Source organism: Schistocerca piceifrons, chromosome 4 (assembly GCF_021461385.2).
Source record: "Schistocerca piceifrons isolate TAMUIC-IGC-003096 chromosome 4, iqSchPice1.1, whole genome shotgun sequence".
Lineage (NCBI taxonomy): Eukaryota > Metazoa > Arthropoda > Insecta > Orthoptera > Acrididae > Schistocerca > Schistocerca piceifrons.
In genome coordinates, this window is record NC_060141.1 from 496,416,512 (window position 1) to 496,442,093 (window position 25,582).

Sequence of the window (25,582 nt, forward strand, 5' to 3'; positions counted from 1 at the left end):
TATTCTAGAACTGGTCGCACAAGTGATCTGTAAGCAATCTCCTTCAGAGATTGATTGCAATTTCCTAGTATTCTACCAATAAACCAAAGTCTACCAACTCCTTAACCCACGACTGGACCTATGTGATCATTCCATTTCATATCCCTACAAAGTGTTACATCCAGGTGTTTGAATGAGTTGGCCAATTCCAACAGTGACTCGTTGATATTATAGTCATAGGATATTACATGTTTTGTTTTGTGAAGTGCAAAATTTCCTTCTGAACATTTAAAGCAAGTTGCCAATCTCTGCACTGCTTTGAAATCTCATCAAGGCCTGACTGAATATTTATGCAGCTTCTTTCAGAAAATGCTTCATCATAGATACCTGCATCATCTGCAAAAAGCCTGATTTTACTGTTAATATTGTCTGCAAGGTCATTAATGTATGTAACATGAACAGCAAGGGTCCCAATACACTTCCCCGGGGCCGGCCGCAGTGGCCGTGCGGTTCTAGGCGCTTCAGTCCAGAACCGCGCGACTGCTACGGTCGCAGGTTCGAATCCTGCCTCGGGCATGGATGTGTGTGTGATGTCCTTAGGTTAGTTAGGTTTAAGTAGTTCTAAGTTCTTGGGGGGCTGGTGACCTCAGATGTTAAGTCCCATAGTGCTCAGAGCCATTTGAACCACACTTCCCCGGTGCACACCTGAAATTACTTCTACATCTGACAATGACTCTCCATCCAAGATAACATGCTGTGTCCTCCCTACCAAAAAGTCCTCTGTCCAATCACAAATTTCACTTGATACCCTATTATGATCGTACTTTCGACAATAAGCGTAGGTGATGTAATGAGACAAATGCTTTTCAGAAATCGATTAATACAGCACCTACGTGATTGTCTTGATCCAAAGCTTTCAGTATGTCCTGTGAGAAAAGTGTGGGTTGAGTTGGGTTTCAAATAATTGACATTTTCGAAATCCTTGCTGGTTGGCACTGTTAAAGATGCCTCATTATGTTTGTGCTCATAATATGCCCTAAGATTCTACAACAAATCAATGTCAAGGATATTGGATGGTAGTTTTGTGGATCACTTCTCCTACCTTTCTTGTAGATGGGAGTGACCTGTGCTCTTTTTCCAAGGACTGGGCATGGTTTTTTGTTCAAGAGATCTACAATAGATTATAGTTAGAAGAGAGGCTAACTCAGCCACAAAGTCAGTGTAGAACCAGGCAGGGATTCCATCGGACCCTGGAACTTTGTTCAGTTTTAATGATTCAACACCACTGACACTCATACTTATTTCGTTTCATCTTTTCAGTGGTATGAGGATTAAATTGGGGCAATGTTCTTGGATTTTCCTTTGTAAAGGAACATTTGAAAACAGAGTTAAGCATTTCAGATTTTGCTTTGCTACCCCCAATTTCAGTTCCTGTCTCATTCGCTAGGGACTGGACACTAACTTTGGTGCCTATAACAGCCTTTATATACGACCAGAATTTCTTTGGATTCTGTGAAAGATCACTTGACAATATTGTGCTATAATAGTAACTGAAGGCATCACGCATTGCTTTCTTGACAGCCAATCACATGCCTCTGTCTACAGCCCTACACTTTGTTTTACACTTATTATGCAGTAATCTCTGTTTCTTTACAGTGACTGTATATCATGGAGGGGTCCCTCCCATTATGAACTGTTCTACTGAGCACAGATCTATCCAGTGCATGGTCAACTATTCTTTAAACTTGAGACAGAGTTCCTCTACGTGCTCCTGCCCTGTGCTGAAAATTTCAGGTTCCTCATTGATATATGACACTACTATCTAGTTAACTGAACATATATTTCTTTCTGCTTGTTTTGGTTGTCCTTTGTAATTTGGTAATCATTGTTGCCACAGCTACACCATGATACCAGTTTCAATGAGAACGTCCTCAAAGAGGTCAAGTCTATTTGATGCCTTTTTGGTTACACCAAGAGGGGAGTCTGTTGAATGATAGAAGGATCCAGTTATCATTTTATGCCCTCCCCCGATACTGATACTAATACTGAGTCTTACCCAAACTGTCTCAAATGCAGTTTCAGTTTCTGCCTCGGTTTCTTGTCTGCTGCGACTTCTTGTCTGCGGCATACTCCTTGTCAGCGGCGACTTATGACCAAGCATTTTGGTCCCCCCCCCCCAAACCAACCAACCAACCAACCATCTTCTACTGTGACTTCTTGTGTACTGCAACAAATACACCTTGTCCATTTCCCATTTGCCTATCCTTGTGACCAATATTTTCATTTAAATTTTTCAAGAAAATCGTACCAAGATGTAAACCCTTCCGAGTGATTGTTTTCCCACTCCACTGTTTTCCCACTCCACTGCATCCCCAACAAATAACTCCATGCATAATGTATCTTTTTAGAGTCCTCCTACTTCTGTGGTGAGGACATAGAAAATACTCTCAAGAGGTAAGTAGGATGTAATCATACATCACCATCAGGTTTAAATTTCAGAAAATGTTCATACAAATTCATGCTGCTTCCTAATTTCAGTTCTTCCAGTAAGTTACGAGAGTCGTGAGTTCTTACCAGAGACTGGTTTTCTTTAAGTTCCTTTCCTGTTTTTGCTAGTTTATCCCATCATCTTGTTAATTCCCTGTTTTGTTGAGTAGCCTCACCTCTAGGAAGTATGATACTATCAAAGTTCTCTGCCTTTTCTCAAAATGTTTCATCTTGCACTTTTCCCTCCAGACCATTTTCACTTCTCTGTTTTAATAATTGTATATGGTTTTGTCCCTATGGGAATTGATCCTTTACGTATTGGCATTCGTTCTCAGTGAAATTATGTAAAAGATTTACATTAGTGTACAATTCTTCAATATGGTCATGTATTTCACAGCTCACCAAATCAGATTACTGTAAAATTTCTGTGTAGATCTCCTCTTTTAATGATGACAGTTTTTATCTAATTTATTACCTAACCTCATTTTGAGTTCTCATTTCAGAACCTCATGAGCTTCCTGAATCTGTTTCTTAGATCTTCTTCTGATTTCTCTTTATTCTTTTCTAGCTTAGTTATACTCCCTCGTCTAGTTGGGTTCTCCCCATGAGTCTCAATGCCTTTCTGTATTTTCTTATCACTTTCTTCTGTTTTCTTATTACTAGCAAGCATCTCCTCAAACTTCACAAGTTAAATTTCCGTATTGGTTCCCTGTCCCTCGGCAGCCTTTTTTCTCATCAATGTAAGTATATTCTGTCTATTGAATTTAAAATTATTGGTGTGTTATACTACTCCCTACACAATGTCATTTCATTTTACATTTAGCTAATATCATCAGTTCATTTCTTTACTCTATTCACACTACCAAAATAACAAATGTACTTCAAAACTGTATTAACCAACGCTCACCCCAAGATGAGAACTGCATACTGGTGATTGAATTTCGTATTATTATTTAACTGTGTGTTGGTGTGCCAATGTGCTGCACACATATCACGTCGATCAGCTATCATGGGCTGCTGGTGTAGTGTAGCTGGCGACCCGGAACTGCATGGTGCAGCTCGAACTGCATGTTGCTGTAGGCTGCATGCTGAGTCAGGCAGCAGATGTAATATCCATTGACTGGTATCCCGTCATCATACTCCTTTGCCAAACTCTCCAAGACCTCTTCGTAACTGTAACAGCCACAGTACTTGTGGGATATATCTTTTTCTTTTATCACACATGCACAGTTCTGTAGCAGTGCACTTTGTTACCATAGCTGATCACACTTTTTTCTTTAGTCTTTATTAGCACTCTTCCTTTTGTTTCAGATTCTTGGCATAGTTGTTCCTCTCTATTATTTTATCAATTCTTCCCGTGTCTTTATACGATGTATATACAGCTAGAAGTTCTGTTGTCAATGTTGTTTGCCCTTGGTGATGTAATCTGTTCAAAACAAGTTTGGCTATACAATTTATGCATTATGATTCATTCCCGAGCCCAGGCAGAGGAAAGGGTTGATTTTTATGCTTGGATTGAAACAGAAGGATCAAAAGGATGCAATGTAGTAGCCTCTGCTTTATTAGATTTTCTCAGAAACATTGAAGCATCCCAGCCACAAAATGGTCCAAATTAAATTCCATTATTTTCTGACTCCTCTCCTAGTCATAATAAAAATATGATAATGATAGGATCACCCTGTGCCTAAACAAGTCTTGGTGCACGGCCAGCACATCTTGGCACAGTGTTACACCGTCCGGGTTATCTGGATACTTCCCACTGACGTCAACCAGCAGAACTCCGGAGATGGGGACTTGCCCTTCAATATATTCTATCTTCCCATTACCCACCAGGCCTCAACCTCCGCTAATTTCAAGTTGCCGCTGCTCGTACCTCACCTGTCATTCAACAACATCTTTGCCTCTGTACTTCCGCCTCGACTGATATCTCTGCCCAACCTCTTTGCATTTACATATGTCTGCCTGTGTCTGTATATATATATATATATATATATATATATATATATATATATATATATATATATATATATATATGTGTGTGTGTGTGTGTGTGTGTGTGTGTGTGTGTGTGTGTGGGCGCGCGCAAGTGTATACCTGTCCTTTTTTCCCCCTAAGGTAAGTCTTTCCACCCCCGGGATTGGAATGACTCCTTACCCTCTCCCTTAATACCCACATTCTTTCATCTTTCCCTCTCTTTCCTGATGAAGCAAACTTGGGTTGCGAAAGCTTGAAATTTGTGTGTGTGTTTGTGTGTTTTTTATTGTCCGTATCAACATACCAACGCTTTCGTTTGGTAAGTTACAGCATCTTTGTTTTTATATATAAATATGATAATGATATGCACACTAATGACCTTCGTGGAAAAAAGCAGAAAATTTATTAGCTGGTACATTAGTTCCCTATTTGTTATCACATCTATAATCCTGACAGTGCGTTTGGTAGATTGAACAAAGACTACTTGCAAAAGTAAGATATTCTTTTACTGGCTGAATACCATAAAGTGCTGGAACAATATGATATCAAGATACTAAATAAAGATTGGGAAGCAATCTCAATTCCAGTGCACTAAAAGCCCTACCATCTAAGCTGCATTTCAAAATAACTGCCCAGCATGTGATGGCCTATGAAAAATCTAAGAATATGGAATAGTTGTCAGTATCAGACACTTACAATGGAAGTCCTATAGGGTTTGAGGTACAGAAATCCAGAAACTGTAGCCAGGAAGTGAGGACTGCAGCTACCTTGGAAAAGAAATGTCAGCAAAGAAAAGGAAAAGTATGTCTTAAAACTTTCAAGGCATTTGAATGTACCAGAATGACAATGCTTAAAGTGACCTATAGGTTTCCAGTTTAGTTTTGTTGTAGCCGGTAGTTTGTGTTGCATTTAAATAGCATTTGTTGCTTTTTTTGCACTTCAGCTTATCAAACATTTAAGGAAAAGTGTGATACTAAAGTGTTATATTGTAGTGTATTATTTTATTTCTGAGCAAAATGAACAATAAAGTAGCTTCCTCTGTAATTCATATTAAAGATTAAAAAATGGAAAAAATTAATTTGAATGTGTAGATTAAGAAAACTTTTAACTCTCATTTTTGCATTTATTGACTTTGGAAAATACTTGAAGACTTTGTCCCTCTATTTTGAAATAAACAATGATAATTTTAGAAAAATATACACACACAGTTGGAACTGTTCCTACAAAAGTTATGTAAATGTTAAATTATCTCATTTATGTAATTAGTATTTCAGTGTGATATTTAAAAAAATGTTTTTCCCCAAAAATTTACTTTTTTGCATTTATCAAGTTTTAAAAAATGCTCCTCAATTCTTTTTCTTCTGGTGCTGTTAGGCCAGAAGCATTTTGTATTATATTTCAGTACTTACAATGGAGATGATGGTTTGAAAATGGCTATATCATGTCCAAAACTAGTCACCACAAATAAACGATATTTCTCACTGCAACTTCGATAGAATTACAAGTAACAGTTTTAATAACTCCAAGTGTATTTAGTGTGTGTGCAGCTATTTGTTGAATTATATTCCTTCCATAAAGTAAATTTCATCATTCTCTGCCAGGCTCCTCTTCTGTAATCTATTTACTGATACAACTTTGTGATGGAAGCTATACAAAAGTTGTACCCTTTGCTCATCCTAACCACACATTTTTACATTACATGCAAGCCAAAAGATGGTAGCCATTTGTCCTTTTTTAATTTTTGTCTGTTTATATAATAGATGAAATGGATACGGAAATACATGATGAGCTAAAACATTATGACCACCAGCTTAATAGCTTGTTTGTCAGACTTTGGGACAAAATAATAACTGATTCTGCATATCAGGGATGTGACAGTGTGTAGATAGGTTTGTGGAGGTATGTGGCATTAGATGTAATTTACATAAATATGGAGCTGCTGATTTGCGTATGCGGTGATGGTGCCTGTTAGCAGCGGAGATGGATTCCATAGGATGTACTTTAGGTGAATTTAGTCACTGAGACATCAGCATGAGTTCACTGTAATGCTCCTGGTTCTGAGACACAGTCAGTTATACTGCTGAAAGATAACGTTGCCATCAGGGAAAACATCAAGCATGAAGGGATGCAGATGGTTCACAGCTGTTAGTGTGTCTTTGATTACTACCACAGGTCTCACACAAGCACAGGAGAATGTCTCCCATAGCATAAAACTGCTCTCACCAGCCAGCACCCTTGGCATGCTGCATGTTTCGAGCTGCCGTTCACCTCGGTGATGGCTTTTGTGGAAACAACCATCGACCTAATGTAAAAACATGTGATTCACTCGAATCAACAGGCCTGGCAGTGCGTTATGAGAGGCAAAATGAATATTTGTATTAACCTGTTGCTTATTATGGGTGTAGGCAAGTACTGAAAATTAGGCTATGTTGTTCTAAAAAGGGCATGTATATGAGCATGCACAGAAAAAATTCCAAGAAAAGTGATCATTTTTTATCAATGTTGAAATTTTTACATGTCGTAATTGTAGAAACACACACAAATAAGTATGTGTAGAATAACCATAGCAGTTAATGAGAACACTGATCTTAAGTTCCTTATGGAGTCAGTGTAGGCCATGTCCAAACAAGTAACAAGCATTCCAAGAGAGGAATCCAGTGAGCAAATGAATGAACCCTTGCACAGGTTGAGTTGAATTGTAACAAGTTGAGTCAGCATGGCACTGATGCAGTAGATGTGGTAACATAGGATTACTGCAGCTGTCTCCTCTTAACGGGGTGACTGTGACATGGTGCGTCTCTGGTGTCCCTCTCCTGCAGCTTGGGATGGTGCCACAGCCAGAAAAGTGGCATCTGTATCTTCTGGGGCTCTGCCTATGGGTGCCTGCGGAGAAAGTCTCCTGTTGGCTGGCATCAGAGACTAGGGCAATAAGTAACCCTGGTGGTGACAGTCGTGTCACAAGGGTATTCCTGCAGATAGCAGCCAGCCGTAGGGGGTGCCAACACCATCTACATCTACATTTATACTCCGCAAGCCACCCAACGGTGTGTGGCAGAGGGCACTTTACGTGCCACTGTCATTACCTCCCTTTCCTGTTCCAGTCGCATATGGTTCGCGGGAAGAACGACTGTCTGAAAGCCTCCGTGCGCGCTCTAATCTCTCTAATTTACATTTGTGATCTCCTCGGGAGGTATAAATAAGGGGAAGCAATAAATTCGATACCTCATCCAGAAACGCACCCTCTCGAAACCTGGCGAGCAATCTACACCGCGATGCAGAGCGCCTCTCTTGCAGAGTCTGCCACTTGAGTTTATTAAACATCTCCGTAACGCTATCACGGTTACCAAATAACCCTGTGACGAAATGCGCCGCTCTTCTTTGGATCTTCTCTATCTCCTCCGTCAAACCGATCTGGTACGGATCCCACACTGATGAGCAATACTCAAGTATAGGTCGAACAAGTGTTTTGTAAGCCACCTCCTTTGTTGATGAACTACATTTTCTAAGCACTCTCCCAATGAATCTCAACCTGGTACCCGCCTTACCAACAATTAATTTTATATGATCATTCCACTTCAAATCGTTCCGCACGCATACTCCCAGATATTTTACAGAAGTAACTGCTACCAGTGTTTGTTCCGCTATCATATAATCATACAATAAAGGATCCTTCTTTCTATGTATTCGCAATACATTACATTTGTCTATGTGAAGGGACAGTTGCCACTCCCTGCACCAAGTGCCTATCCGCTGCAGATCTTCCTGCATTTCGCTACAATTTTCTAATGCTGCAACTTCTCTGTATACTACAGCATCATCCGCGAAAAGCCGCATGGAACTTCCGACATTATCTACTAGGTTATTTATATATATTGTGAAAAGCAATGGTCCCATAACACTCCCCTGTGGTACGCCAGAGGCTACTTTAACGTCCGTAGACGTCTCTCCATTGATAACAACATGCTGTGTTCTGTTTGCTAAAAACTCTTCAATCCAGCCACACAGCTGGTCTGATATTCCATAGGCTCTTACTTTGTTTATCAGGCGACAGTGCGGAACTGTATCGAACGCCTTCCGGAAGTCAAGAAAAATAGCATCTACCTGGGAGTCTGTATCTAATATTTTCTGGGTCTCATGAACAAATAAAGCGAGTTGGGTCTCACACGATCGCTGTTTCCGGAATCCATGTTGATTCCTACATAGTAGATTCTGGGTTTCCAAAAACGACATGATACTTGAGCAAAAAACATGTTCTAAAATTCTACAAGAGATCGACGTCAGAGATATAGGTCTATAGTTTTGCGCATCTGCTCGACGACCCTTCTTGAAGACTGGGACTACCTGTGCTCTTTTCCAATCATTTGGAACCCTCCGTTCCTCTAGAGACTTGCGGTACACGGCTGTTAGAAGGGGGGTGAGTTCTTTCGCGTACTCTGTGTAGAATCGAATTGGTATCCCGTCAGGTCTAGTGGACTTTCCTCTATTGAGTGATTCCAGTTGCTTTTCTATTCCTTGGACACTTATTTCGATGTGAGCCATTTTTTCGTTTGTGTGAGGATTTAGAGAAGGAACTGCAGTGCGGTCTTCCTCTGTGAAACAGCTTTGGAAAAAGGTGTTTAGTATTTCAGCTTTACGCGTGTCATCCTCTGTTTCAATGCCATCATCATCCCAGAGTGTCTGGATATGCTGTTTCGAGCCACTTACTGATTTAACGTAAGACCAGAACTTCCTAGGATTTTCTGTCAAGTTGGTACATAGAATTTTACTTTCGAATTCACTGAACGCTTCACGCATAGCCCTCCTTACGCTAACTTTGACATTGTTTAGCTTCTGTTTGTCTGAGAGGTTTTGGCTGCATTTAAACTTGGAGTGAAGCTCTCTTTGCTTTCGCAGTAGTTTCCTAACTTTGTTGTTGTACCACGGTGGGTTTTTCCCGTCCCTCACAGTTTTACTCGGCACGTACCTGTCTAAAACGCATTTTACGATTGCCTTGAACTTTTTCCATAAACACTCAACATTGTCAGTGTCGGAACAGAAATTTTCGTTTTGATCTGTTAGGTAGTCTGAAATCTGCCTTCTATTACTCTTGCTAAACAGATAAACCTTCCTCCCTTTTTTTATATGCCTATTAACTTCCATATTCAGGTGAGTGAGATTCATTGGACATCTAGTGCCTCGGGAGCAGGGGCAGAAGCTGGCCAGTACGGTGCCTGCTGACCATCCGATGCCACCAGTTGCTGCTGAAGCTCATCCGCTCTCAACCTCTAAAGCTTGCGCACTGGCTAGAAAAGACGTAGGAGGAGGGTGAAGTAGGCATGAGTGCTCTCAGCATAGAAAATGTATGCAAAAACAGAGAAGGGGGTTCCAAGCATGTCAGAGAATGAGAGGACCTGGGTGCCAGGAGGGAGGAGGGCCCGAGAGCTGTGTGCAGTGGCAGTAGAGGGCAATCTCACACCCATGGATGAAGTTGGTTTTGACGGCAGGCCACCAGCATATTCTCCATCTGCAGCATGAAAATTCTCCGACCCCCCAACTGTGAGTGACCACCAGGCAGCAGCACTCACGGCAACCAAAAGCATGTGCTCAGGTGGGGATCCCCGGCATGTAATGCAGTGACAGGTGCACACAGAGGGTGCAGGGCAGGTGCAGGAGATTGAGAACTACATGCGGATGGTGCCCGTATACCTGTCCAACAAGACTCTTCTCACACCAGAGCATAAGAAATGAGAAAATGGATGAGTGCATCTTCAGCCAGGGGTTTCCCTATCTACTTCTTCATCTGCATCTTGAAAGTCAGGACAAGGTGTTCCGCCTCCCCACTCGAATGATAGCAGAACAGGGGTGACCTGATGTGGTGAATATTATGTTGTCCACAAAAATCTTAAAAAGTCTGTGAGTTATTGTCTGTTACCAGGGTGCGGAGGCGGCCTTCATCTGAGAAGATACTGGTGAGGCCCCACGCAGTCGATTTCACCGTTGTCAAGCAGCAGTTTATGTTGTAGAGAAAAGGCATCTACGACCACCAACCAGTAAGCGTACAAAAAGTGACCCACAAAATTGAAGTTGACATGCTCCCTTGGCAGTGGGGGAGAGTAACAGTGCTGTGGGGCAGCTTTGTGACCTATACACTTGGAACAAGCAGCAATTAAATTTTCAGTCTCAGCCTTGATTCCTGGCCAATATGCATGTCATCAGGCTGACATCTTTGTTTGCGACATACGACAATGAGCACAGTGTCAGGAGGCGAAGGATGTCCGGCTTGAGGGACGCAGGAATGACCACGCACAACACAGTGTGTTCTACAGGTAACAAAGTAACACCATCAGTGAGAGTCAGTCTGTGGTACAGCACAAAATAATTACAAACTGAATCTGAGGTATGAGCCAAATGTCATTCCAGCCACCCATGCTGAATGTACTGCCACACTTGGTGAAGTACAGGATCTGAGCTGACCATGTGGGCCAGTAATAGGAAACCCATTCACCGCCCATTGAGCTTAGTCTTTGAGATAGAAACAAAGCACTTTTTGCTGGTTGAAGCTGGGGGGCAAGACCCATTGGGAAGTGGCAGAGGGCATCAACATTCGAGTCCTGGGCCATTGGGAAAAAGTAGATCTCGTAGTGATAACAACTGAGAAACTGAGCCCACCATTGAAATGTGTGTGCCGTCTTGTCTGCCAGAGGTGCAGCAGAGCTATAGTGGAAAACTTAATGTTTATGGTCCATAACCAGGCGAAACTTGATACAATAGAGAAACACATGAAACTTCTTGATTACAGAAATAACTGTGAGGCCTCCTCCTTGATTTGCGAGTAAATTTCTATGCCAAATTGAGCGTCTTCAAGGCAAAAGCAGTTGGCCATTCCAAACCACCGTATTACATTGAGACAGCACAACTTCCATGCTGTCCTGCGATGCATTGATAGAGACAAGAAACTGGCGACCTGGCTGACGTTTGGCTAGGCATGGAGCAGAATGCAGGCACCAAACAAAGTACTCTAGGTAATAGTATTTCCTATTCATGTTCACATTTGTGTGCATTGATGGTGGCTTGAGCCTCCCATTGGGAATTTTCCAGAACACTTGTTCTCAGGTGGTCATCCTAGCAAATGATGTTCCATTCTTGAGTATTTGATTGAGAGGTGATGCTACTGTAGCTGCCTGCATCATGAACTTGTAGTAATAGGTGACTTTACATGAAAATAGCTGGAGCTCCCTCACATTATTAGGATGTGGGCTTCAGTAGCTGCAGCATGACTGTTTGTCGGCCGTATCCCCCGACGGGAAATAACGTGCTTGAAGTATTCGGTAAGGTGTTGGAAGAAATACGACTTATCCGAATTGCACTAGAGACCCGCATCCCACAAGATCTGTCACAAAAGATTGTCCTTGTTTGTAGGACCTGTGATGACAACATCATCAAGGTAGTTGATACAAGATAGAAGTACACTTATAATAACCAAATCATTTTAATGAGAAAACGGATTATAAGTTCCATACAAAGTCTGTGTACACAACTAGGATGAATCCAAACAAGTAACAATTATCCCAAGAGTGAAGTCCAGTGAGCACATTAATGAACCATAACAGAATTAGGAGCAGAGCCCTCCACTCCAGGATTATGAAAAGTAGGTTGCTAGCCCAATTTGCAAGTGCGTTGGCTGCATGCGCCAACCTTGCTGCAATGTTATCGTTGCTGTTTGATTGCCTGGCACCTGAACTAATGCTGTCAGGTGCCAACACAGGTAAGCTGAATCATGACAAGAACTGTGTCTTGTTATGTTTAAGGCCAATGTGTCACTGGTGGTGTATATGTGGTGACATAGGATTATCACAGTAATTAAATTAGTAAATGGGTTATTCTTTGAGGGCTGTACATTATTTATTGATAGCGATTACATGAGTGTTCTTTTGACTGAAGATCTTTTGAAAAGAAACACATTTAACTGCAGTAGTGCCAGAGTAAAAAAGGAATTTCTGCTGCAACAAGCAAAATCAAAAACAGAAATGGGGTGACATTATAATGTTTGAAAATTGTAGAGACATTAATTTTTTTAAATGGGCTGACAGAAGACCAGTATGTATACTGATTACTTGTGAGAAGCACAGATGTAAAATTGTTCAAAGGAAAAAAGAGAAACTGAAGCCTGATGCTGTGGTTTTTATAGTAATGCAAAAAGTGTGTTGCTTTATCCAACCATTTGGCATCTTACCATAGTTATTCACAGAAAACCATTACATGGCAGAGAAAAATTATTATACAACTAACTTGCAGCACTTGCCTAATAAATACATGGTATATAAATCAAAGATGGGATATTAAACAAATTAATATCTCACAATTTAGAGAACAAATCACTGATCTCCTTTTGACCAATATTCACCATTTTGAACAAATGGATAATGAAAAGCAAATACCTTCAAAAACCAATTCACATTTTCTTGAATCATATAAAGAGCCTGCTAGAAAGTCAATAAAAAGATGTAAGGAATGTTACAACAGTTATATAGAAAAAAGGTAGATATTATACCACAAAGAAAGCTAAAAAGATAACGACTTACTGCCAGTGTTGTGAAGGCAGCCAGCACTCTCTTTGAAATGCCGTCAAACATTGCACATAAACAATAAAGTAAGTTTATAATATTCAAGTATTATGTTTGTACAATCAAGTTTTTGTTTGTTATATTTATAGTGTTATGTTTAGTTAAGTTTATAACACAGAATTGTATTGTTTTTACTATTGAAATTTTGTTAGTTATGTATATAATATTATGTTTATTTATGCTTATAATATTCAGATGAAATAAAATAACTTCTTTCAATTGATACACATCAAATTTTCATTAATGAAATTTTAAATTACGTGGTTCCTCCCCCCCCAGCTGTCTGACAAAACATTCATTTGTGAACCACCGGTGGTACACTCTGCCTGATAGGCAACTCCAGTGTGAGCCACTGGTGGTTCACACTTCCCAATGGGAGGCTCAAGCCACCATCAATGCACACAAATGTGAACATGAATAGGAAATACTATTATCTAGAGTACTTTGTTTGGAGCCTGCCAGAAAATATAATATACTGTATGGGCTATGCATCAATCACAGAAGGCAGAGCCACTTTAATCGTACAAGGAGAAAGTGTACTTAGTTTGACCATGATATCAGACAGAAGATGGCTGATATACTCATTTGAGTATGCATCTTGTTCTGTATGGTTTATGAGGGGAAGTGTATGGTACTACAAATTTGATAACCTGTTTAGCTCTGTGTTTGTATTTGAGTGGGATTGGAGGGAGAGCCTCTCTCTGCCCATTGCTCTAGAAAGGACTGCAGCTGGGCCTTGAACCCACATTGACGTACTCAAACATTACCCCTCCCCCCCCCCCTCCCACACACACACACACACACACACACACACACACACAAACACACACACACTTTTCTGTGATCTGATCAAAATGATGGCATATGTTGAGAGGACTGTGCTACCAACATGAGCCACTAATTTATTAGCCAGTGTGAACTGTGATCAGCATGGCCTGTGTGATAAGTGTCCATGTTGGAGTAGAGGCCAAGAGGAAGTGGAAAAACTGGCTAGTGATCTGTTGCGGGTCATGTTTGAAGTCGGAGATGCAGTCGTTAGAGTCCACTCTTGTTGTGCCAAACTCGTGAAGGGAAAAAGTGATGAAGTTGTCGGTGACAGTTGGAGAGGAAGAGTGGGAATGGTCGGACATCAGGTGGAAGTCAACTGACTTCTGTCAGAAGGTGGTACATCAGAATTGGGACGAGAAAAAGGTGGAAGTCCCCCATAGTTTGGGTTGATGAGAAGATCACATTCATGTGCACAATCAGAGATGTAAAATCTGGTAGCAGTAGTTGTCAGTGGAGTGATTCACTGCCATGCAGAACAAGAGGTGACTAGGGTAGTCTTCTCAAATGGATGAACTTGTTGCAAGTACTATTGGGTAGTCACAAGTTGGGTGACAGAGACACGTAGTGTCAGCAAACTGCTCCCACCTGGATATGTCAGCACATTGGCTGTGGTCATTCGGCGCACAGTCGTTTGTTTTGGCAGGTGAAGTTCACTGCGATAAGCAGCAATAGTGATGTGTTTTGCTTGATGCTGATAGAGATTCTGCTTGGGTGTGACATAGTCAGCTATGTGTGGCAACTGCGTGGATGTGGCAGTGTTGACAATGTTCTGCACAGGTGAAAGCACAGCGGTGTTTTGCACAGGGCTTGGCACATCACAGATGGGGACGTTCTATGCAGGCACAAATTGGGTTTTTTGATGTATGAAAGTTGTTGCTCCGGCCAAGCACAGTGAAGTCAGAGTTGGATGTGATCGGGTGAAGTTTTCAGTTGAAGTCAGTTGGGCTCAGCCACTGCAAAGAAGGAAGGACGCCGAAGTTGGTACTGTGATGCGTGGCCACCAGCATTTTCGTCAACAGTGGTAATATGTTTTCTGTATTTGGTGCAATGTTCTTGATGTAATTGTACAGTTGCAACACCACTAGTTAGAAGTACATGTTCACAATTGCAGGCCAGGTGTGAGGCTGTCCAGATGAAACTGGGTGTTTGTTTAAAATCTGAGCAACCTGTGGCACCAAGGATGAATCGAACAGATTTTGCAGGTGCTGCAGAAGATGCAGTGTCCAGGGCGAACAAATGTGAATCCATACAGCCAGAGTGTTGCAGTTCATCCTTTGCGTGTTATTTCTGCGAGGCGGGTACTGCAATGATGTCCCACAGTAGATTGTTTGGTTCTTTCACTTATTCAGGACTAGCATCCTACATTGAACCACAGTAGTGGAGCACCTCACTTGCACAATTGTGTAGACGGTCGAAGAGTTGGTTGAGGAGCATTGTACTGTGCAGAACAGATGTCGTTGGTGTGCATGCGAATTTCAGCATACGTCAGGTGTGCAGAGATCACATTGCCTTAGGTTAGCAACATATCAGTGTGAAAATTACCTTGTATGCAGTCATTGCAAATTTTTGGAGTCACCAATGTAGGTATTTATCCTTATACTCGTTAGAGGTAAGAGAAGTAACTCAACAATAAGAAACAACATCAGCTTTATTGTCTGAATAAACTGTGTATACAAGTGCAGAAGCATATGCCACAACAGCGCAGCACAGACTGCCGCCCAAAGATCATAGAGCTGTCATTGTAGATGCTTGGTGGACTATAAATAGATGCAACATAATCAATTCCTCGTTCCGCTTATATGTCAGCCCTTCACAATCTGTTAAATGTTGGTTCTTGACATCAGCATTTTATTTTACGTATATAATAAATATTTCCTTTTTAGATAATATTCTACAAGACTTCAGACTTCATTTAAGTCATTTATTAACACACAATGTTTAAATGGCACAGAAGTGCTCTCCTTGAACCTTCATTAACAATGGAAACTTGTATTTCAGAAACATACAAGATTCAACATTAGCAATAGTTGATGATGTCATTCAAGAATGCTTGGAGGTATTGCACACCTCATGGTCATTTTCATTGGCTTCCTCTCACTTTTACACAGAGAAAGGGGCATGCAGACTTAGCTCTCCACTTGCCATTCATTATAGTTTGCTCATTAATCATGCACAACTTCAATCGTTATTCATGCCCGATTCCCTTCCATACTGCTCCACTGAAAAGAAGATGAAAATTACAAACTGACCAGAATAAACCTATAAAGTTAATTACACAGTATCTGAGACAACAGCCAGTTTATCTCTTTTGATAAATCAGTGCCAATAACTTGCACACTTATAACATTAGAAAAGAGAAATGTCACTCTAAATCTTCATTACTAGCAGAGCATATGAAGGTGGAGGCACTGATGATTACACTTTACTCATCCTACAAAATAACAGAAATCATCATTATAAGCACCATGTGGAAACAAATATTAAGAAGACACTACTGATATCTAACACAGAGGTAACAAAATAGTTGATGTATTCCTTCCTCTTGCTGTAAATGCTGTTGCTCATACCTCTTTCTCCTGCATAATATTATGAGAGAGTTTAATACACATGTGAGAATCTAATTTTCCCTTATTTTTAGGAAAGTCCACGTTCTTCGACATCAAGAATTCCGCTTGCTGAGCCAAAAGATGGAAATACCACCAGATCAGCTAGTGACAATGTAAAATTGTCTCTTCAAGAAACACTTACAAGAGGTAACTGCTATTCTGTGGTCATCTTAATGAATGTATCTCAGATAGTTATTTAAATATGGAAATACAGAATAAAATTTATTGTTACACACTTTTCAATTTATCATAATTACTAAGTGCAGTAGCCAGTTTTTTTATCTGTCAAAGTGTGAAGCCTTGATCACCATACCTAATACAGCTAACCATTCTGTAAAATAATCATAAATCATGCTTCCTTTTATCTGTACATATATTATACAGATGTTAACTCCAGGTTGTTGTTTTCCTGTGGCACGGGTTGTGCGGTGGCTTGGTGTAGTGTTAAGCTGAGTAGAGTCTTTACTTTTTTTTTAAGAAGCTGTTGCGATGATAACCACTGGTTTTCCAGGTCTGAAAAAAATTAGTTGTGCTGGGGGTGTTCTCTTTTTTCTATCTCCTCGCGCAGGACTCGTCTTTCCTATTTAAAAATTTTTTTAATTCGAATTTACCAGGAGAAACTTTCCACTTCAATCTCAGGTCACTATACCACCCTTTTCCTTTGGGTTCCAATCTACGTAAGGGTTGATACTATGAAAACATCTTCTTCCTCATCCTTGGGTAGGTACGGCCCCTTCCATGTATACTAAACTATGGTACAGGCCAATCCCCTTTTTGGTGCCCCTGCCCGCACAGTATAGGTCAGCATCCTCTGGGTCTGCCTACCTGCCTCTCTTTCTCTCATTTCATTTATATTGGAGGAGCCCTCCCTATCTTCTCTAACAATGATTCATAGTCTTGCCTCTTTCGTACTCCTCTGCACACTATTTTATTTAAAATTTCCTGGTAAAATTTCCATCTAACTCTCCTTTCCTCCTCCTGAGTCCTTCAGCCCACCTGCTTAAATTCTTCGCTTTTTCATTGCTTGCAGCTCACTTATATAGCCTTAAAACTAAATACGTTTCGTCCATGATTGTAACTTTATTTCTTTTCTTCGGGCTATACGGTCTCCACAATCCTATTATTCATCAGAAACTTATTTGACTCAATACCTCTGGCTTAATATCTATTTATTTTTATCTCCATTCATATTATGTTGTACTACTATAGCTATGAACACAGGTGGATATACACTTCGTCCCCCCTTGTTCCTTTAGCTTAAGCTTACTACACCATTTCACTTGAGATGTGCAACCATCATTACTTAGCACATGTGCTTGAGCCCTTCCTGAGCACTACTTCCCCCCTTATCTGTGACGGTTGTTAGATCTCCCTGTGTATTACTTGTCTGCCTCTTCGTATTTAATCGTTTGAGTGTGGAAGTACGATCGTGCGTCCTGATTCTTCGGCCCACTAAGGTTCTTAGTTGAAGATTTATAGAAATTACAGAAAAGAGAAGGACTTCAGCGATAGAAGTATATGAATGTGGACAGAGGGAAGGATAGATTGGTACTCTTAAGAGAAGTAAGAAAGGAAATAACAGAATTGGTTGCTAAGATCGAAGAAAGAAAGAAGACAGCCCCAAAGACAGGAAACCCTTCCCACCCCTCTTCCCCAGGATCCCCACTTTGCCGGCACTTAAGTGAGAAGCCGGAGGAGGTATGATGTTCAGTGTCTCGTGCAGAACAGACATTCTCACTGTCACCTTTGAAGTCCCCGAAGAAAAGATCTTACCAACTCCTGTGGAACGGCAAATGATGAATAACCAGTCACACTTGTTTGCAAGGGTTGTATGAAGGGTGTGGTGTGTAGGTCGTGTCTGTGCCTATGCTACCCACCCCTTTCAGAACTAGGTAGAAACCCTCCCCAATCACATCACACTTTACAAAAAATATAAAACATTCTATAAAAATAGAAATTATATACACTATAATCAAATAGTTATTCAGTTAGTCACTTCACTCTATATTTCATACATATGTTCAGTTTATGTCATCTAGGTATCATTCTCCCTAAACAGTACCATCATATTATATCTACTGTTAGAATGTTACCCTGTTAGTTTTATCTCATGCTTAGAGGTTACTGTTTGTTGTGACTCTTTAAATTAGTCATAATCGTGTAGTCATAATTGGTCTCTTTTAATACTAATATGATAGGATAGCTTAAGGGCTATAAATAGATTACTAGTCGAAGATTTGAAGGGAGTTCGGTGTAGGAAAACTAATGTGGAAGTAATACCGAACCCAACTCGGGAACCGGTGGACGTCACTCTGCCCGTTGACACAGAACATCAATGTCCCTGGGTTTTTTTTTTTTTTTTCATATCGTTTTATATCCTTATCATTATACATTCCCTTTTCCTCTCCCATCACAGGATCTACTAAATATAGGGTTTTTTGGTGTTCCTCCCTGTCTGGTTTGAATTTAGGAAACTGCCTCGACAAGCCTGAATTTGATCCCCATTGCATATTTTGGGAAACTGTGCCTTTCTCTAGGTTCTTCTGCATAAGCTTGAATTCTTTCCTCAAAGTTTCTAAGTCTTTCTTGGTGTTATCTAAATTGGAAGTTACTATAGGCGAAGAGATATCAACACTTAGTTTCTCTTCAACCTTTCGTCCTATTAATTCTTCTACTTGTTCTTCTAAGCCATTCAAATTTATAAGCTCTGCAGTCATTAACTTTTCTTTAAAGTTCTGTTCTACGGTTTCCACCCATGGTTTGACCCCTGAAATTTGCGCCTGTACTAGGGGGAGCAACTTATCTTGTTTCTGGACATTGGTTTTTAGCATAGTTAATTCTCATTCGACCATGTCAAATGTAACATTACATACATTTTTCAAAGAGCCATCATCATCATCATCTTGGACAGTTTCCAGCCACTGGCTGGGTCTGTCGGGAACACAAGCCTCTCCATCGTGTTCTGTCTTTCCACCATTCCCCCTCTTCCACCTTCGTCCAGTTCTCTCCTCTTCTCATCACACATTCCTTCACTCCCTTCACCCATCTATCTCTTGGTCTTCCTCTGGGCCTCTTCCCCTCCAGTTGCAGATCAAACATCCTCTTTGGAATTCTTCCCTCATCCATTCTCTTCATGTGTCCATACCACTGCAGTCTTGATTTTTCTATCCTGTCCTGTACTGGTTCCTCCTTTAGTCTTTCCCTCACATACAAATTTCGCAATCTGTCTCGTCTTGTTACACCCAACCTGCTCCTCTGGAACTTCATTTCACTAGCCTGTATTCTACTTTTGTCGCTTTTGTGCATTACCCATGTCTCACTTCCGTATGTCAATATGGGGACAAAGTAGGTTCGGTATATAATTCCCTTGGATTTCTGTGGCACCTCCTTGCTCCAAATAAGCCCCCTAATGCATTTGTAGAACTGCCCTGCTTTTCTGCACCTTTCATTTATTTCCATTGCGTTTCCCCCCTTACTTTCAATCACGCTTCCCAGGTACTTGAAGTTCTCTACCACTTGTAGTTTTTCCCCTCCACAAGTTATATCCACATTTGGCCTATTCTTCTTCCTTGTTGTGACGATTATTTCACTTTTCTTTGCAGAGAAATGCATTCCATATTGTGCTGCCGTTGCCTCCCATGCATCTAACTGCTCTTGCACCTCCTTCACGCAATTTCCCCATAACATCAGGTCATCGGCAAAAAGCACTGCTTTCATTTTATGATCTCCAATTGCATCTGATACTTGCTGTAGGATTTCATCCATAACAATAATAAACAATAAAGGCGAAAGTGCACTTCCCTGTCGCAGCCCATTTTCCAGCTTGAACCATGCAGTACGTTCCCTCCCCACTTTCACACAACTCTCACTTCCCTCATACATTTTTCTGACTTTTCGTGTAATCTCTTCATCTATCCCTTTTGCGTTCAGCACATCCCAGAGCTTGTCCCTACAGATACTGTCATACGCCTTCTCAATATCCAAAAAGGCCATGATTAAGTCCTTCCCGTACTCATAGTGCCTTTCCTGCAGTTGCCTTACCGCAAATATGAGGTCCGTTGTTGATCTTCCCGGTCTGAAACCGTACTGCTCCTCTTGCAGTCTACTTTCAATACTGCTTCTTATTCTCTTCTCCAGCATCTTTTCATAGATTTTTCCACAGTGGCATAGCAGGGTGATTCCTCTGTAGTTCTCACATCTCCTTTTATCCCCTTTCTTGAAGATCGGGACTATAATTCCTTTCTTCCAATCCTCAGGAATTCTGTTCTCCTTCCACACCACCCTCAGCACCCTGTATAGCCACTGGGTTCCTACTTCTCCTGCTGCTCGTATCATATCCACTGTTACTTCGTCCCAACCTGGTGCCTTGCCCCCTTTCATCCTCTTTATGGCTTCTTCCACTTCATTCCAAGTTAGATCATCAATTTCCCCACTATTATAATCGTCTGCTGCCTTAGGCTCTCCATCGCTGTTAGTTACCTGCTTGGCAGCATTCAACAGATCTTCAAAGTACTCCTTCCAAATCTTTTTGAGCTCATGCATTTCCTCCACAACTCTTCCATTATTATCCATGATCCTCAGGCACTCGCTTCTGTCGTTCCTCTTATTTCTTACCATGGTGTAAAGTACTTTTTTGTTCCCTTCACTGTCCTCTTCTAACATTCTTGTCCATTTTTCCATCCACTTCTTCTTCTCCGCCCTTACTATGGTCTGTGCCGCTTTCTTGCTTTCCTTATATTTTACCCTAGCTTCCTCTGTTCGGGTCTGGAACCATTCTCTGAAGGCTTTGTTCTTTCGAAGTACTGCCTCTTTACATATGTTGTTCCACCATGGGGTTTCCCTACTTCTCCTCTTTGTGCTAGTTCTTCCGCACACAGTCTCAGCTGCCTCAACTAGAGCCCTCTTAAAATCGCCCCATTCTTCTTCCACTGTTCTCTGATCTTCCTTTGGCAGCTTCTTCCTGATCAGTGTCTGGTACTGGGTCCTCCGTTCATCCTCTTTCAGCATCCATGTCTTCAACCTTTTCTCCTGTATATCTGTTGCCCTCCTATCTTTTTTCTCTCTCAGGGTGGCTACCAACAGCCGATGGTCGCTGTCTAAGGCCTCAGATGGCATGACCTTAACATCTGTGAGGCTGCTCATCATCTGCCTATCCACTAGTACATAGTCTACTACTGAAGTTTGGGACCAGTCCCCACTGTACCAAGTTATTTTGTGACTACTCCTCTTCTTGTACCACGAATTTGCGATCGCCAGCCCATTCCTCTTGCAGAATTCCAGCAACAATTTTCCTTCTCTATTTCGGTTCCCCCAGCCCTCTGGTCCCATTATCTCCTCGAATCCTTTCCTGTCTGTGCCAACATGTGCATTGAGGTCCCCTATTATAATCTGATTTCCTCCATTTAGCTGCTTTTGCATGTCATCTTCAAATTCCTCCTTCTCCTTTTTTGTACACCCCACCTGTGGGGCATATGCTTGGATGATTTCAATGCTTTTTCCTTTCACCCGTACTCTGGCTTTTATCATTCGATCATTGATACCTTCCACCTCCTCCTGCAGACCCTCTCTGACCACTATTGCCACTCCATTTCTTCCCCTCTCATTCCCTATCCAGTACAGTTTACATCCTTTACTTAGTGGTTTTTCACCAACTCCTCTCCACCTAGTCTCAGCAAGTCCCAAGATGTCCAATTTCCTCCTTTCCATCATTTCTACAATTTCTTCTAACTTCCCAGTTAGAGTCCTTACGTTTAAGGTGCCCAGCCGTAAACCATCTCGTAATCCTTTTCCATTGCTTGGTCGGTTTCCTTTAAATCCGTTCCGTGATCCGAGGCATGTTCCCTTTTTGAAAGCAGTTGATTTATCCACTACTGGCTTGCTAGGCCTATCGCAGCTTCACCAGAGCCCCGTTAGCCGTCACGTTTCAGGGTTCCCATAGGGCCTTCTCAGCTACCGTAGCGGTCCTGGGGCACACAAAGTCCCCGCTGTACATCGCCCCTAAAGGCAATCCCCTACTTTGTGCCGTTGCCCATCTCCCACGACTTGGACGAGGGGTTGGACTTATGGGAGACCTATTTTTTGTTAAACTGTGTTTCCAAATTACTACATTTACAGTCTACATCATATTCTAATTTAGGAACTAACCCTTTTAGATGAGTTTCATTTCTTTGTTCTAAGTCCTTAAATAAAATATTTGTCTGTTCACTCAGGGAATCGGACAATTCTTTTTTCAATTCTTTTTTCCATTCTTGCATCTGATTACTTAGGATATTATCTAACTTAGAGTTTAATTCTGCCTTCAGTTCGTCCTGTTTTGTGTTTTACGATTCAAACTTAGAGTTTAATTCTGCCTTCAGTTTGTACTGTTTTGTGTTCTGTGATTCAAACTGTGCTTTGATAAACCTCATTAATTCGCCTAAATCTGGCCCCTGTTTTTCAATTCCCATAGCCCCAACAGACTCTACAGATTGATGTTCTTTTTCCATTGTGTTTTGTTTTGCCTTTAATCTAGTTATCATTAAAAATACACTCGCTTATTTCCACAACCCCCCACACTTCTCAAACAATCAAAGGTCAGTAGTAGCTCACCCGGCATTGGTGGAAGGTGGCGTTGGCACCAGTGTACGGCGGCGTCAGCGTCAATGGACGGCAGTGTTGGTATAGGTGAACGACGGCATCAGCTATTGTGGACAGCTGCGTCGGCGATGGTGTAATGCAACGTTGGTGTTGGTGTACGGCGGCGTCGGAGTTGGTGGATGGCGGCATCGGCGTAGGTAGATGACAGTGTCAGTTTTCGTGGACGGCGGCATCGGTGTTGGTGTGATGCGGCATCGTTGTTAGTGTACGGCGGCGGCGGCATTGGTGTGCAGTGGCGTCAGCATTTGTAGACGGCATCATCGACAATTTGAGGGTAACTGCAGTGTTGTGCGATTTTCTTGATCCCTTAATCATTTCACCATTTATCAACATGATATTTCTGGATAAGTATCGTGGAATTGCTCTTCAGCCTCGCTGTTATCGGTTGCTATGGCAACTCCCAACTGTTTTTTTTTTTTTTTTTCCTTAGAGCTTCTTCTTTAATATTTCCCCTTCTTTCTCAGGTCCTTTCTTTTTATGGTCACCACGTTCTTTCAGTGGCCCGGTGTAATAAGCTCTCTCTATACAGCTTAAGCATTTTCGTGGACTTACTTGTTGAAGAATGCTGGTTCTGCTTTCTTGCAGCGCCGATGTCTTCTGCTAGCACTGGACGCTTCTCCGAAGATTTCACTGCTAGGAAGGGGAAGTTTTCACTCTCTCACTCTCTCTGTTCTTATTTAAAAAATACGCTACTCTTGGAATATCATTCAATGTACCAGAACATATTTATTTCCACTTTGTACAAAAAAACAACTAAACTTTATGACGTAAGCCCACACATTACCGGACATCCAGAAACAGTTAATTACACATTTTTTAACACAATTAATACATAAGCTTTTATCGTGGCTGACTATCCACGTCCAGTCCACGTACTCTCAACAGCAGTTCAACGTCTAATAAACAGTCACTATTTCGAGTCTCTCCATTTGTTTTCTAACAGTACAATGCTACGTTACTCTTTGCAGCCGGCCACGGAGCTTCCGGGCCGTATTTGTTTATTCCTGGCAGGTCGCGCTGAACACTTGACAGCGCCAACGAATTATCTCCCTTCCAGTTTCGCCTGCACAAACAATAAATGGGTGCAGTATCCCATGCTCATCTTTACACCCTGCTTTAAAGTAATGTGTGTTCAAAACAGCTGGAATACAAGTGTCTCCAGACTTTCGTAAAATTATGGGGGCACTGCAGTTGGCATTGTAAGTGGCATAGGGATGGACTAGGATGATGATGAGGTTAAGTGTGAGATGGAACATCACTTTAGGAGGGATGGGAAGAATCTTGGGTAGGATGCCCCTTATTTCAGTGTTTGAATATAGAAAACCATAGCTCTGTTGAAAGATGTGATTCAGTTGTTCTAGTTCAGAGTAGTACTGGGTGACAAAGGGGGGGATCTCCTTTGTACCTGGTTCTTCGGGCTGGTACGAGGAATTGGGGGGGGGGGGGGGGGGGGGGTGGCACTACAAATGTAGTGTGAGGACAGAAAGTTGGAAAGCGTAGGCCTTACGGGGAGCGTGCCAGAGGTAAGTCCCTGCAGTTGCACTATCGTCTGTGTGCTCGGTGGCTTAGTCAGAGAATGCATTTGCCATGTAAGTAGGAGGTTGCGGGTTCGAGATCCAGTCGGGGTACACATTTTTCAACTGTCCTCGTTGATATTTATGAACTCCTGTAAACAGCTAAAGGTCTAGACTTCATTATAATTTCATTCTTCGAGAGCTGCAAGATCACCAGTGATACATGTACAGATACCAGCCTCATACGATTGGTTATGGTGCAATCGAATGGGCGCATAAAGTGAGGCTGGTGGCAGGAACTGTCTGTGCTATGGTCCATTTTATGGTTCGTCTGCACTGCTAACCTATTGTAATGTACTGTTCCCACACCCTCCACCCAACAGTTTCTGGGCCCTCTGTTCTATATCTCCCCCCGTTTCATGTCCCCTCACTCCCACTGTGCACCAGTCTCGACCAATGCATCCACAGGTCTTTTTCCCTTCCTCTGCTGTCCTCCTTTCCCACTTTCCATCCCCCTCCCCCTTCCTCTCTGTCTCCCTCACAGGCTCCTGACAATGCATCTGGCAGCCTTGTCTGGCTACCATCTATTCCCTGCACACTCTTTTCAGACAGCAGTGACTTCTCTTCTCCTCACCTGTGCCCTGCTCTCTCCCCTCCTTCCCCACCTCACTTTGGATTGCTGCTTGCATCTGACGTGGCACCACTGCATTCTGACTATAGATAGTGAGATAGTGGTTTTTGTGTGTGTGTATGTGTGTGAGAGAGTGAGGGGGGGGGGGGGGGGGGGGGGGGGGGGGGCATGCACTTGCTTGCATGAATCTGTGTGTGTTTTCTTTTCTGAAGAAAGCTCTGACCAAAGGTAAATGTATAACAGTTTTTTTTGTTGTGCCTTGTCTGCAACTCAGTGTGTCATCTTTATGGTGAGTAGCAATCTTTTCCTTATGTTCCATTGTTT

The 25,582-nt window shown here is 41.8% G+C and overlaps 1 protein-coding gene across 5 annotated transcripts in view; it reads left to right on the plus strand.

Moving 5' to 3' along the window:
* The window catches only part of LOC124795103, a 357,029-nt gene that overhangs the window by 321,083 nt on the left and 10,364 nt on the right, over positions 1-25,582 (plus strand). For all 5 annotated transcript variants that reach the window (XR_007016643.1, XR_007016644.1, XM_047258949.1 and 2 more), the window contains one exon: positions 16,510-16,624. Coding sequence is in view for 3 of the 5 variants with exons in the window: in XM_047258949.1 (XP_047114905.1) it covers positions 16,510-16,624 (115 nt within the window). In the remaining 2 variants the exon portion in view is untranslated. The remainder of the gene's footprint in view (positions 1-16,509; positions 16,625-25,582) is intronic.